The 13,704-nt window shown below is 51.5% G+C and overlaps 1 protein-coding gene across 1 annotated transcript in view; it reads right to left on the bottom strand.

Annotated features, from left to right (window-relative positions):
* Positions 1-59: 59 nt before the first annotated feature.
* The window catches only part of LOC119108078 (cGMP-inhibited 3',5'-cyclic phosphodiesterase A), a 48,188-nt gene continuing 34,543 nt past the window's right edge, over positions 60-13,704 (bottom strand). The window contains exons 7-8 of the mRNA XM_037231656.1: positions 146-506; positions 60-63 (exon numbers count right to left, since the gene is read on the bottom strand). Coding sequence (XP_037087551.1) covers positions 60-63; positions 146-506 — 365 coding nt within the window. The remainder of the gene's footprint in view (positions 64-145; positions 507-13,704) is intronic.

The raw sequence follows: 13,704 nt of genomic DNA, 5'->3' as shown, positions 1-13,704 counted from the left end.
CGGTCCGCGGCGCTGGCAGCGCTCGCACAGCGCCGCCGCCGGCTCCTCCTGCAGCACGCTCAGCTTGCGCGGCGAGAACGAGAGTTTCGGCGGCGCGGCGGGAGCGCTCTGCGGCGGCGGCGGCGGCGGCGGCGGTGGCGGCGGCGGCGGCGGCGGCGGAGGCGGCGGAGGCGGTGGCGTCGGCGGCGGCGTCGACGCCGGCGTGCGACCCACGTTGGGGCTGGGACTGCGCGAGACGACGATGCGAGTCGAGAGTGCCGCGTCGCGCTCGTCCAGCTCGGGGATCGCGTCCTCGTCGCTGAGGCGGCGCGGCTCTTCCTCGGGCGCGCCGCCCGGCGACAGCGGTAGCCGGCGCTCGCGCAGGCGGTGTCGCAGGCTGAACGGCTGCAGCGCGCTGACCGACAGGCTGCGGGGCTTGCTGTAGCCGGGCCCAGGCACTGCCGGCTCCTGACCGACGCTCGTCAGGTTGGTGGAGCTCTGCGATGGCGATGTGGCCGGAGACACCTCTGCGGCAGACGGAAGAGCAGCGGTCAAAGCGGGACTCGGCGACGCTGCCGCGACGGTCGAAGCGAAAGGTCACAGATGCGCGTTACGCGGCCTCACAGTCCAACGATTCGGGATGGCGGCCATCGCGGTCCAAGGCTGCCTCGGGATAAAAACACACCACATAACTCCATTACGTCGACGTGCGCCACTTAACATCATCTGAAATAGCTTGACAAGCTCAATCAATCGCAATCATATTAAATCTGATCGTAGTTATGTTACAGAAATGCTCTAAAAACATGTTTCCCTTCAGCATATAAAGACACATGACCAACGAGATTAAGTTGACGGAAGTCGTGACCATTACCCGCGAACGAAGTAATTTTAAGAACCCCTAAGTTTGCGACTCGTGCGACGATATTCATCCCCGTCAACGGAGCTCGTATGGGCTCCACCAGTGATAATCACAGGTATGGCCTCACTGAAATGTGTGAAGCAACGAGGTGTATGATACGTGGAATAGCAGGTTTAACACGATTGTGGTCAGCCGGGTCCTGTTATGACGTACGCTTGCATGTCCCGAGCGAGCGCTGAAAAAGGAGAATGCTAGGACCATGCCACGTGACAACCAGTCCATGATCAGGCTATGTCGCTACGTGATATGTGCACGAGAAGACGAGGGTTCAATGGGTCCATCAAGCACCATATGCTTTCAAATGGCTTTAACTCAAGAAGACCGTGGCAGCATCGTTCACGAACGGTCAAGGTGAGACTCATGCGACAAACACGCGCCCTCGCGAGAGGCCGCCGCTTCTCCGGCCGCCGCGTCGAGCCCGACCCAGAGGTGACAGGTGTCCGCAGCGGCGAGAGAGCCGCCCACTCCGGCACGGCCAGAAACGTCCGGCTGTGGTCACGTCTACCAGAGAATGGTGCGCCAATAAGTCTGCGCTGACTGGGGTACCCTATGATCTGTATGCAACACGATGCTGCGCGTTTATTGATATCTGTGCTAGTCAGCAGTTTATCGCGAGCGCGGCGGCAAGGAGAGCGAGTCTCGCGTGAGCTGTGAGACAATCACTAATGCAAGCGAGTCTCGCGTGAGCTGTGAGACAATCGCTAACACAAGCGAGTCTCGCGTGAGCTATGAGACAATCGCTGACACCAGCGAGTCTCGCGTAAGCTGTGAGACAATCACTAACACAAGCGAGTTTCGCGTGAGCTGTGAGACAATCGCTAACACAAGCGAGTCTCGCGTGAGCTGTGAGACAATCGCTGACACCAGCGAGTCTCGCGTAAGCTGTGAGACAATCGCTAACACAAGCGAGTCTCGGGTGACATGAGAGACAATCGCTAACACAAGCGAGTCTCGCGTAAGCTGTGAGACAATCGCTAACACAAGCGAGTCTCGGGTGACATGAAAGACAATCGCTAGCATGAGCCAGTCTCAAGGTGATCTGAGACACAATCGCTAGCATGAGTGAGCCACGCGTGAACTGAGAGACAATCGCTAACATGAGCGAGTCTCGCGTAAACTGAGAGACAATCGCTAACATGAGCCAGTCTCGGGTGAACTGAGAGACAATCGCTAACATGAGCGAATCTCGCGTGAACTGAGAGACAATCGCTAACATGAACCAGTCTCGGGTAAACTGAAAGACAATCGCTGACATGAGTGAGTCTCGGGTGAACTGACAGACAATCGCTGACATGAGTGAGTCTCGGGTGAACTGACAGACAATCGCTAACATGAGTGGAGTCTCGGGTGAACTGAGAGACAATTGCTGACATGAGTGAGTCTGGGGTGAGCTGTGAGACAATTGCTAACATGAGCGCTCGCCTTCACACGGCTATCACGGGCTCATACATTTTTGTCTGCAACCAGTGTTCGCAGCGTCCACGAAGTTTTCAGCAGCAAAATGTGCCAACGAATTTAACGGACATCCGTATTATCAGCGTGAATTGGCAACATTTTCTCTAAGCATTGCATGTCTTAACGTTCGTTTAACATGAGAAACGTAAGCCTCGCTAATTGCAAAAAAAAACCCTGCACGACACTGGTGGAAATCGGGCCTTGACAACCTGGCGCCGTGGTACGAAATCAATATCGCTTGGCGGGGAAAAAACGGACTCTCGGAGTGGCAAAGTCCTGGGCCTATATGAAACAGCCGGTCATGAAACAAACTACAGACTGGGCACAAACCACTAAAATCCGGCCGTTTTGAGGTGTTTTTAAGGTTAAATTTCAGATTCCGGTGCACATGTTACTTCAACTGTACGGTAAAGCAGAGTGCCTACAAACCAATAAGTGATTTCAAGACTGTTGGCTGAGTAGGCACATCAGCAACTGGCTGGAAAGCAGCCTACACCCTCCTCGAAACTAGCCCCGAATACAACCATCTGCAACCCACACCAAGAGAGGTTATCCAAAGAAAATCACACGGGCGTGAATCCTATTTCACTGCAAACCAATACTCACCTATAACATGCGCATGATTCCATTACTATTTAGCCCCCGTCACAATAAACATACATGAGTACAAATCAATATTTTTTATGATTGATCTTTTCAGTCCCGTTGTGTGCATAGCGGTAAATTTTCGCTGTCGTTTTGCAATACTCGGTCTGCAGCAGCTGCGGACCGAGTAGCCGCTACCCCAAAAACCAGGCATCCGTGATAAATTCCTTCATGTTAGTGACTGAAATTACGGCGCTGGCCGGACCCATGGCAAACCAGCTTTCAAGCAGCGTTGCTTATAAGTAAACTGCAACCAACAGTGGACCTACACTTTCAAAAATATCATGAAAGACGTACTCCAATGCGTTGGTAAACAGCCCATTTGCGCTGGGTTCTAAAGGCATCTGGCTGCATGAACTTGTATCTGCGTCCAGTTATAACAACAAAGGAGCGGCCGACTGACGGGGCGTGCAGGATATGGTATGTCCAGAATGCTTTCAGTGTTTCGCATGACGCGGTGCCTCGAGATAACCTGCGCCGTAAGGGAGGGTAAAGGAGCACGTGTCCTGTCGGCACAGAGCTACCTAAGGCTGATATCTTATTGGGGTCTGTCCACTCCTGTTGCCATTCGAAAAACGAATGACGTCAGCCTGATGAGCGTCCTGCTCGGATGCGCTCAGGGACGTTTTTGCTCAGCTCACTTCCACTTACAGATGCATGCCAAACGTTGACTGACAACAGTGCCTGGAAAGCGTATTCAGACCACGGTGATCAGTCACGTCAGACCCTGAACAGTCGAAGGCAGACCGACGGAGAATTCGCCGATTCCAATAATGGCGACCATTATGGGTGGATACAAGCTGCAGTCATCGCTTAACTTACTGATAGCTCATAGTTCATATGTTTAAGGATGGTTCCATGTGCATGGCTTGTTGTTGATTGAGCTAATTTTACAGTTACCTTATTTGCTGTCTACGCCAAACGAAGGGAGTGAAAACAAAGGCGGTCATGAATGGGAGCAGTAGTGAAACAGTGGAAAGCGCAACGGTAGAATCTGTATCTACTATTCTGCAGATCCGTCACGCGGCGGCTAAAACTCAAGATGTTGTGATTTGATTTAGTTAGTGTCCTGTCCTCTGAATGTTCGTGTCTTGTCCTCTGAATGTTTGTCTTGTCCTCTGAATGTTTGTCTTGTCCTCTGAATGTTTGTCTTGTCCTCTGAATGTTTGTCTTGTCCTCTGAATGTTTGTCTTGTCCTCTGAATGTTTGCCTTGTTCTCTGAATGTTTGCCTTGTCCTCTGAATGTTTGCCTTGTCCTGTACCATTTGGCCAAAAATTTGTCCAAACCTCGCCAAAAACCACAAAAACGCAAATGCGCAGTGCTCCGGGAGGAATATGTATTTCCGTCCCGCTCATGAACTTGATGAGGCTCCGTTTATGGCTGTAAGCGCGTCATACGAACGCTGCCGGCATGGCCAATGTACACTGGGTGGCGGTGACGGCCCATTATACACAATCCAATGCGGACGATTCTCAAAGGCCTTTGGATTCTTGCTATACGAGAGAGTGACTTAGCCACTGATTCAAGAAGGAGCATTTCGCAGCCATTGACATGCTGTTTCAAACGCTTTGAAGTGAGGTTTCCTTAGCCGCGTAAGAAGCATCGGTTTCGTTGGCGAAAGTCCAGTTACGCCCTGGGCAGAAAGCTAGTCGGACAGTAAAGTAAAAAGCATCCTTGATCAGGATCCATAAATCCATAAACGACCAATCGGTCACCGATCACAAGAACTCATCAGGCTGACGAAATCTGGCTGTCCTCACGTCATCCCGAGCCATTCAGCGCACCGCCGCTACTGAATAGAGCCTGACGGCAGTGCAGCGACGGACGGACTCCGCCGTGGTGGTGCCCATATCGGGGGCTACGGTGCACGGCCCCAGTCGCCATCGTCACCACCCGACCAGGCGCCTCTTCGAGCCGGGCTCCGGCAGATGACGCTTTCAACAAGATCGAGCGCCAAAAGTGTTGCATTATGAGCCGCCTGTGAGCTCAGCGCCAGACGATCACTGGAGCGCCCCTCAGCGATGTGAAGGGATGAGCGTCGTTATCGCACTTCGCAGACGAGGCGTTTGTTAGCATGTGGCACACTTCATGGCCCAGGGAGCGCAGTCGCTTCGGTTATTTACCCCGGAACACGCTGAATTATCATCGGTGTCGTGGCTAGCGCAACCAGACAGGAGTGCTTTATTACAGAAGAGTGACGGTCCGAGTAGACTGGAAGAGACATGTGAATTCGTCTTGCTTCTGTCAACTAACTAATATGTTAACCAAGCAACCGAGCAGCCAACCGGCCAGGCAGACAACCCTTCTACCAATCAACCGTCAAGCCAACCAAACTCAGCTAACCAATCAACCAAACAATCAACAAAGCAACCAACCACCTCACCGACTCAACCACCAAAGCAAGTGACCCCCCCATGCTCATACCCTCCCAAAGAGTAAGTATATGCTGATGATGTGCCGCTGTTTTAAGGCGCCATTTGCCATGTGGGTGTGATTCAGCCTCGTCAGGAATGCTCACCTGCTACTGTGACGTAGCGACGATCTTACAGCTCGTTTATCAGCAAAGTTTCAACGCTGTAAAAGGCTGGTAAAACTTGAGGCTCTTCATCAGCAGACCTGTACGCACGAGACGCGGCGATAACTTCCGAAGTTTAAAGATGAAACAGCTGGCTTAAGACGAGACAGGCGCCAGGCATGTGGCGAGCCTGACACTGGCCAATGCGAGTTAACAGAAGCATGACTGCCGCTGCGCTGACCGGCTGGTTTGGGCATAAGAGATTCGTCCAACTCTTTTGCTTGGCCCAAGTAGGACACCTGAACATAAGCAAATTAAAACTGAAACGTTGGGGGAACTTTCAGGTGCAAGAGACATCAACGGCACTGGAATATCCTCCGTCATGAATTCGGCAGAAGAAGTTATCCTGATGCTGAGCGCGCCCCGCTTGCCATCTGTGGCTGTGGGATGGACTGAATGGGCCTACCAACGCCCGAGGCCCTATAATAAACCAACCTTTGACAATGTCAATCGAAAAGGTGACTGATTCCGTTGGAATAGTTAACGTTTTTGATCGCCGTGTAATTAGTGTAAATCGGTTGGGTATGGATCGCAAAAAACTGGGGCATGTACCTTCTTGGTTCGCACGGCCTGGTAGATTTCAGATCAGACCGCAGCGTGTCGTACATCTAAGCCCTGTTTCAGAAAAGGCGCCATTCGCGGCTTCCTGGAGCATTTCTCCGGAGGCTACGGGTCAAGCTGTGTTAAATCCAGCTAGTGATTTGTAGGCGGTACATAAGCCTAGGTCATACAAGTGATTTCACGGCTCTGCCTGCTCCGGCAGCCCAGGTCTCATACCAGTCCTTCAAAATACCCGCACACGGACAGATGCGCGATTTACGCACGATTTCGAAAGAGGTTGCGCATGTTGGCCCTTCACGTTTGCCATGGTCACGTTTCCTTTTCCTTTTCTTCCACCAATCCATCAGCTTCAGTTCATCTCTTCTCGCTGTTACGCGACGCCCGATCACCAGAACTGCATCTGCTTCTGACCCACGGTATTCAGCTTTTTCCGACTAGCTTTTTTTGCGTTTCCTTGTTAATCCAATGTCGAAGTGAAATGGCTGTAAAGTTGTGACATTGCAACGTTGCAGAAATATAATGTCTGATCAAACAGCCTGTAGTAAATGTTTTAAAATCATTTGAACAGGCCTTAAAATTCGTGCCGCCTGTTGCTGACAGGTTCAGAGCGGTGAGATCGGAGTTTGCGAAGAAAGAAGTCCGTTAAAAAAGTTCCGCGACAGCTGGGACCGTACCGCTGAAACTACAATATTTTCCATCAGGGTGACGTCACGACCCACTCAGCCCGCGCTCGTGCTCATAATAAGCTGTGCTATTTATGCGCACAAATTTTCGGATCATCACATTCACATCGAGCTGTGCTTGGTGGTGGGGAAATGGCCAAGAACCCTGCTAAAATCGACCTGATTTTGACGAAACATATAAATAAATAGCAAGCAAATACACTGCAGCAAAGAGCAGCAGAAGTGTTTGGGCACTAACTTCGGAGTTCTGCATCAGCAGGTGGGCAAGGAAGAGCAATATAATAGACCTTACGCATACTCGGCCGTTGGCAGTACTGCGCCGCCAGTGGTTGCTGCAGCGTGTAAACAGCCTTTCTTTCCTTTTATCTTCCCGTCCTCTACCGACCTGATCCAAATGGACGTCAAGCATTCGTGCCTCGGGCCCTTTTCTGATCCACGCTGCATCTTATCAGCTTGCAAGTCACCATCAACAGTAATCTAGCCAGATCCACTAAGTTCCATCGTTTCTCCGGCAAAGAATTCGACCCACGTCTGAGTCCATCTATTTCTGTTGCCTGTCTCCCTGCAACAGGACGCAGTTTCCCGCGGTCCCCGGGCGTTTTCCCTGAAGAAGAGCTTCCCGGCGGCCGCGGCTGGCAACATCTGGCACTTGGTCTGTTTTCCTGGGCGGGCGGCTAAGCAGCACGGCCGTGCGGCGCGGCGGCTTCCGACTCCCCCGGGCCTCTCTGCTAAGTGGCTCGGCCTGCCGGCCGCCACGCGGGACGTGCCGCCGCGGACCGGCGGACCGGCGGACCGGCGGACCACGGGACCGGTCCGGTGCGCAGCCGCCCCAGCTCCGGTGCGGCCGCGGGCCGGTCATCTGGCCACCCCATCACGGGCGGCCACGTATTGGGCGTCAGGTCGGCGGCCGCTGTGCGGGTGCGGTCGGTGGCACCTCCCAACAGGAGTTTGTGACCGAGTCTGCTGCTCCCGACGACAGCTCCTCGCGTATCTGCGCCTCCGCACGTCACAGCCTGGTGGCCGGCACAGTTGAGTTATTCTAGAGGAAAGGACGGGGCCAGGGACAAACCTGACCCACGATAACCACGCTTACTAGAAGGGTTTACCAGATTCCGCGCGAACTATCCGTACGAAGCAGGAAACCGTGCGTGACTTAATGCCACCGCCCTGTGCATGCGTTTTACGAAGTGAAAACACGCCCCACCTGTTTCCTCCTGCGCCGTTTCTGGCCACACCTATCTCCAGTGCTATGCCGCTCCGTACCAGGGTGTCCTCGTCTCCGTCAGCCGGTCCCCGCTCACCCCGGACGCCATGTCCATTACCGACGCGGGACGAACCGCCGCTAATTGCGATTCCGTCCGCACGTCGCCACGAGGCGCCGGTCAGCCATCAACCTGTCACAGCCAGGACCGCTGAGCATGCCTCCCGAAGACGCCTCGCCCGGCGCGGCCGTCTGAGCATGACGCTCGCGTGATGGGCCACACCCTGGGCCGCACCCCCCTGGTGTTATGTGCTGCTGACGCCCGCGCAACGCGGGCCCGCGCTTCGCCCAGCCCAGGTGCCTTGACGTGGAGCGGGCGCGGCGCAACACTGTACGCTGCGGTCCCGAATGGCTGTGGCCACTTAATGGCCGGGTTATTTATTAACGATGTAGCTAAGTCGTTGGGACCGACACACCTCGTGGAAGTCGGAAATGTACTGCGGCCGAATATGGACCTGCCGAACTCGAGATGATCATGCTCGTCGAAGTTTGTGACCACTGGCGGACATTTGGACGGGTGCCTTTACGAGCGCGGCGATTGGGCTGATGGCGTAAACACGCGACATCTAATCGTGTTGCGTGAAAACATTGGCATGTAATTGCAAACGGGCTAACTCATGCATGTGTGTGTGTGTGTGTGTGTGTGTGTGTGTGTGTGTGTGTGTGTGTGTATGTGTGTGTGTGTGTGTGTGTGTATGTGTGTGTGTGTGTGTATGTGTGTGTGTGTGTGTGTGTGTGTGTGTGTGTGTGTGTGTGTGTGTGTGTGTGTGTGTGTGTGTGTGTGTGTGTGTGTGTGTGTGTGTGTGTGTGTGTGTGTGTGTGTGTGTGTGTGTGTGTGTGTGTGTGTGTGTGTCTGCAGAAACCTTCATTATTCTTATATTTATCACCTTAATGTGATCACAAAAAACGCTAACAATTTGACAAAAAAATGCTTGTTTTATTTACTACCTTACTGTAATAATAACAGAACCGTGAATAATTTGAAACATGCGAACGAATGTAATGAATCGCTCAGCCACATTTCGAGATATACCATTAACCCTCGCCCGGCCGCGGTCCAAAATAGCGGCGCCCGCATTGGGGAGGGGGCGAGTCGACAACCGCCGGGATTTTTAACTTATACGCGTCGTGCAAGAAAAAGAGATATTGTTGTGAATGTCTCGTCAAATCATGAAGAATGCACATCAAGGTGTTGACCTGCAGTCAAATTTGAGGTGGTCAGAGGCCACGAAAGGTCAAAAATGATCATTTAAATGCATGCAGATGAAACCTTTAATAACACGTCAAGACGGACATTGATGACACGCAAAAAGGTGTTAAGACCGTGAGGAATCCAACTGCGCCATTCTTGTTCCCCCACAAGGGTCAAGTCACATCAGGTGACCGTGCAAAATTGGTCTACCAGTAGCCTACAAGAACGATACTTTTCACAGTGTGCTCCTAGGTTTATTTCACGAGGTGCATCTGTGGGACAGAAGTAGTTCAATCACAGTAATACCATTTTAAGCTGCTTTAGAGGCTATCTGAGATCAATTTAGGTCACGTTTCAACCATCTAAATCAAACCACTGAAAGTGCTAACCGGGTCTACGTGAGCAGTGCAGCGTTTTTCTGCGGTCAGAAATAATGTGTTGCCCGTGTACTAGTACTGAAGATTGCATAGCTGATATCTAATGCATAGTGCCTTCGATGCTGGAAAATGTGTCTATAACAATGAGAATAGGCATGTTGGTACATGAAACTATACGTCAGCAGCTCCAGGAGCATTGTAATGAGGTACTTACAGCCAGGTTCGTACACCTTGCACGTCCTCCCGTGGTCTGTTGTGAACTCATTATGCATCAGAATGATAGTGCATGTTTTCAGTGAATTCTGCGCCCAAAATTACCAAATAGAATGGTCTATTTCGAGCTCAGCACACGTTTTGCCGAAGGCACCCAGAAAGTAGGTCATGACCTAGTCCAATGGCATGTGCTCTGTGGTGATGTAATGGTTGCACATGCGAGTAAGCACACTTTTGCTTAAATGCAAACACCAAAACCATACAAAAATGAGTAAAACTTTGCATTGCTTACGGAAAATAGCAGAAATTACCTTCAACTCAGGTCACTGACCTCGAGCGTTAAGAAAAACATGACATCAATAAAGTGTAGGTGTTATTACTTTGTGTTACTAATGCAAGATTGAGCTAGGGCAAATGCCGCACAAGAAAGTGATGTAAGGTCAAAGTTTTTATAAGTCACTTAAATCAAAAATTAATACTTTACCTCACCTAAGTCACTGACCTTGGAGCATGAAAATTTTAACTTTGCAAGGAAGAATGTCACATTGAGAGATGAACAGATACTGAGAATTTGGTATGGCTACAAGCGTTTTTTTTTCTATAGTTATGCCCGAAGAGCTGTAAAGGGGAGGTCAACTTCCCCACCCCCCCGCCGATCGGACACGGCTTGACACTTCCACCAGATCTCACGAGCTTAGTTAAAAGTGAGCTGACATAGCTTAAAAGAAAGATAAAATATGGGGCGCAGGGTATGCCTGAAGGACATTGGGGCAGAGGATTATATCAAAGACATCCTGTCGCAATGGCGAACGAAGTTTGAGGACTTTCTAAGAGCGCTTATATAAACAAAACTGCAGCTGGAGGCCGTCGCGCCAGTCCTGCCTGGAGGCTTGAGAGGAACTGTTCGTTCCAACTCAGCAAAGAAACGTCTCGATGTCGGCAAGAAACGGCTTGCTGTCTGCAAGCGGACGCCCTTATCCCGCCTGGTCTCCAGCCTATCGCTAGCCCGTCCGACACGGCAGCTGAAGCAAATCCATACGCTGGAACGAACGGAGAACGAGATCCACCAAAGAGGTGTGCATCACAATCAGCCAATGAACATTGAGAATGTAGCATAATAGATAATGTAACTAAATATCGCATGATATAATCAGCTCAGGGGACGGGCAGGCAACATGCATGGACGTCACAGCCTGCGAGAGTACCTGGGATCGGGTCATGTAGAATAATGATGACTGGGCATGATATTCCATCCAGCCGATCATGCCCATCAGCATCCCATTGCACCACATCGGGTTCTTGCCTCCCAGAAACACAGGGGTGTATGGTTTCACAGCCTGCTGATGTATTTCTTTGCCTTATTTCGGCAGAACGTTCACAGACGATGTGACTTTTCCAGGCTAGCGTTCTGCAACTGTTGGTGTCTCACCTTTGTACAGGTTTCCAACTGAAATAGCCTTCTTGAAGATCACTCGGTGCAGTTCACAGCCCTGCCCTTTTTAAGACCTCAACCAGTCTAGCCTCTGATCTACATTCCTGCAAAGATATGCAGACTATTTTGGGGGAGTATTTCCAGGTCACCAGGCACCCATGCCACCATAATAACGTCATTCAAATCCAGCCGTTCAATTACACGTGCGGCGATCAAACCCAAGAAAAATGTCATTGTCTACCCGTTTATATTTGGCGTTCGTGGATACAATTTCGAGATAAAACGGCCGTGAAGAGCCTCACAATCAATGTTGTGCAAGGTATGATGACGAAATTAAACAATGACATACTGAAGAGTATTATTACGTAGCAGAAAAATCGGGTTGGCTAGAGCAGTCTTTTCCATTTTAATGTATACCATTATTTATAAGCCAGCTTATTTCGTCAGACATAATGTTTCTTTTGATATCTTCAAATGTGGAATATTCATTTCAACACAATATGGTTTTAAGTCGGTGGACACGGCCCACAATGTCATAAATGTCACCTCTGGAAATAGGACACCGACAGAAACCGCACGCTTCTGCGCGCCGGTGCAAGTGGCAGCCCTTTCCCGCATTGTCAGCAAAAATATCAGCTGAGTGTCGGATTGGTTCAAGTTCACAACTACTAACCAGATACCCACCCAGGAGCAAATCACCGCTCACCACGGGATTACTATAGACCCAGAGAGGCTGTAGTGCGCCTAACTGGAGGACAGCCTGCGATCCTGTTGGTTATTTATCGGTGCCCTCGAGCCAGTGGGGGTCGGGTGGGCACGGCGTCGAGCGCTGTGACGGTCTCTGCGGGCCGCTGCCAGCCTGATTGCCTGCCCTGCTTTATGACCGGAGACGGCGGGGCACGGCCCGTCCTGATAGGTCGCCGCCGTGACCTCGCGCCACACCCTGAGCACGTCTAGACAAGGCCGGGCTCGACGCCACGCTTCAGGTCACGGTGTTTCCCGCGGTGCTCTTCTCCGAGGCCTTGGCGTAGCCTTGCCAGTTGTCATACGTAAGATATCGTGGTAGCTCAAGATCGCGCCGATGAGAACGTGCAATTGTGTCGCAGGCTGCGCCACCAGCGCCACACTGGCTCGCGGGGCATGAACTGGGAAACGAGTCACGAGGAGATCGCAGAGCATGACCAGCGAAGGACAGGTTCGCTGACCGATTCACCACTCTTTCGACAATTTCATTTCGACAATTTCGACGATTTTTGTGCGGAAGTCGGCTGGTGACGGCTGCTCGTAAGTTACATCATTTGTAGACGCAGACACATAGAACTGGCAAGCGCACGAAATTAGGGACGAGATCGCCTGGCAAGGAGTACTCTGAACTTGTCATCAAGAAAAGAGGAAAAAATTGCTGCTTGGGGTCAGCCCGTTTTCAGTGCACATGGTAATAGTTGGGATGCTGTAATACAATTTAATGTTATCCAAAAACAATCAGATTCGAATCAGATGTGCAATTTATGCCATGCCGTGTAACATGGCATGCGCGTGAAGGCGTTATGTGCCCGCTGAGACTTCGCTATAGCCATGGACAGAGATGCAGGGCGGCGAAGCGAACGGCTCGAGCGTTAACGGTGTCTGGAAATGATGTCGCATGGTCTGGCGTCGCTCAAATCACTCGCACATTGCTTCCAGTCCACACCATCAGCACCGACAGTGGTCGCTAGGGGATCCGAGTCTGGGCGAGCCTTTCCGAAATGGTATATGAGAGTCATTATCCTACGTCAGACGAGAGACTATTTCTGCCACCTTCGCCGCGAAGCCTTGCTCCGACCTGTGCCCATGATTCATTGGGTCTTCGCTCCGCTGACTATCGCGATATGGACAGCGAGCCGACCATATAGGTGCTTTAATGGCACACCATAAGCTGGTTCAGAGCGTAGTCATTAACCACGAGCGCGCTGACGCATCCGAAATAGTCTGTAGTGGTTGCAAAAGGCGCGACGGCGGAATAACACGTCCTTGCGCGTTGGATTACTTTGCCGTTGGTGGTTCAACTTTTTTTGTATCTTAGCCTACAGACATTACCACACAACTCTTTCCCGCCAAGTAGTTTCCCACCCGTAATAACATCAAATATACTTTCATATGTGATTTAGCCGGACCAGTGAGATACCCGCTTTGACAGATGTTTCCAATGTTCCAGATGCTGACAGATGCTCTAACACAATCACTATGACCACACAACACGCCGGAATGGACGGCCCCTGTCACCGCGAGCAAGGAGGAAGGACGGACGCCAGCAGGAGCACACGATCTTACGAAGCCGCGGGGCTGTTTTGCGGGGTGCCGTTGTCTACACGGAGCACGAGACATGTGTCCAGGTTTGAGGCGGAGTTGGTAGCACTCTGAGACGCCGT

Source organism: Pollicipes pollicipes, unplaced genomic scaffold (genome assembly GCF_011947565.3).
Source record: "Pollicipes pollicipes isolate AB1234 unplaced genomic scaffold, Ppol_2.1 Scaffold_6686;HRSCAF=7923_pilon_pilon_pilon, whole genome shotgun sequence".
NCBI lineage: Eukaryota > Metazoa > Arthropoda > Thecostraca > Pollicipedomorpha > Pollicipedidae > Pollicipes > Pollicipes pollicipes.
The sequence above is the reverse complement of the archived record's forward strand: the minus strand, read 5'-3'. Positions and strand labels throughout refer to the sequence as shown.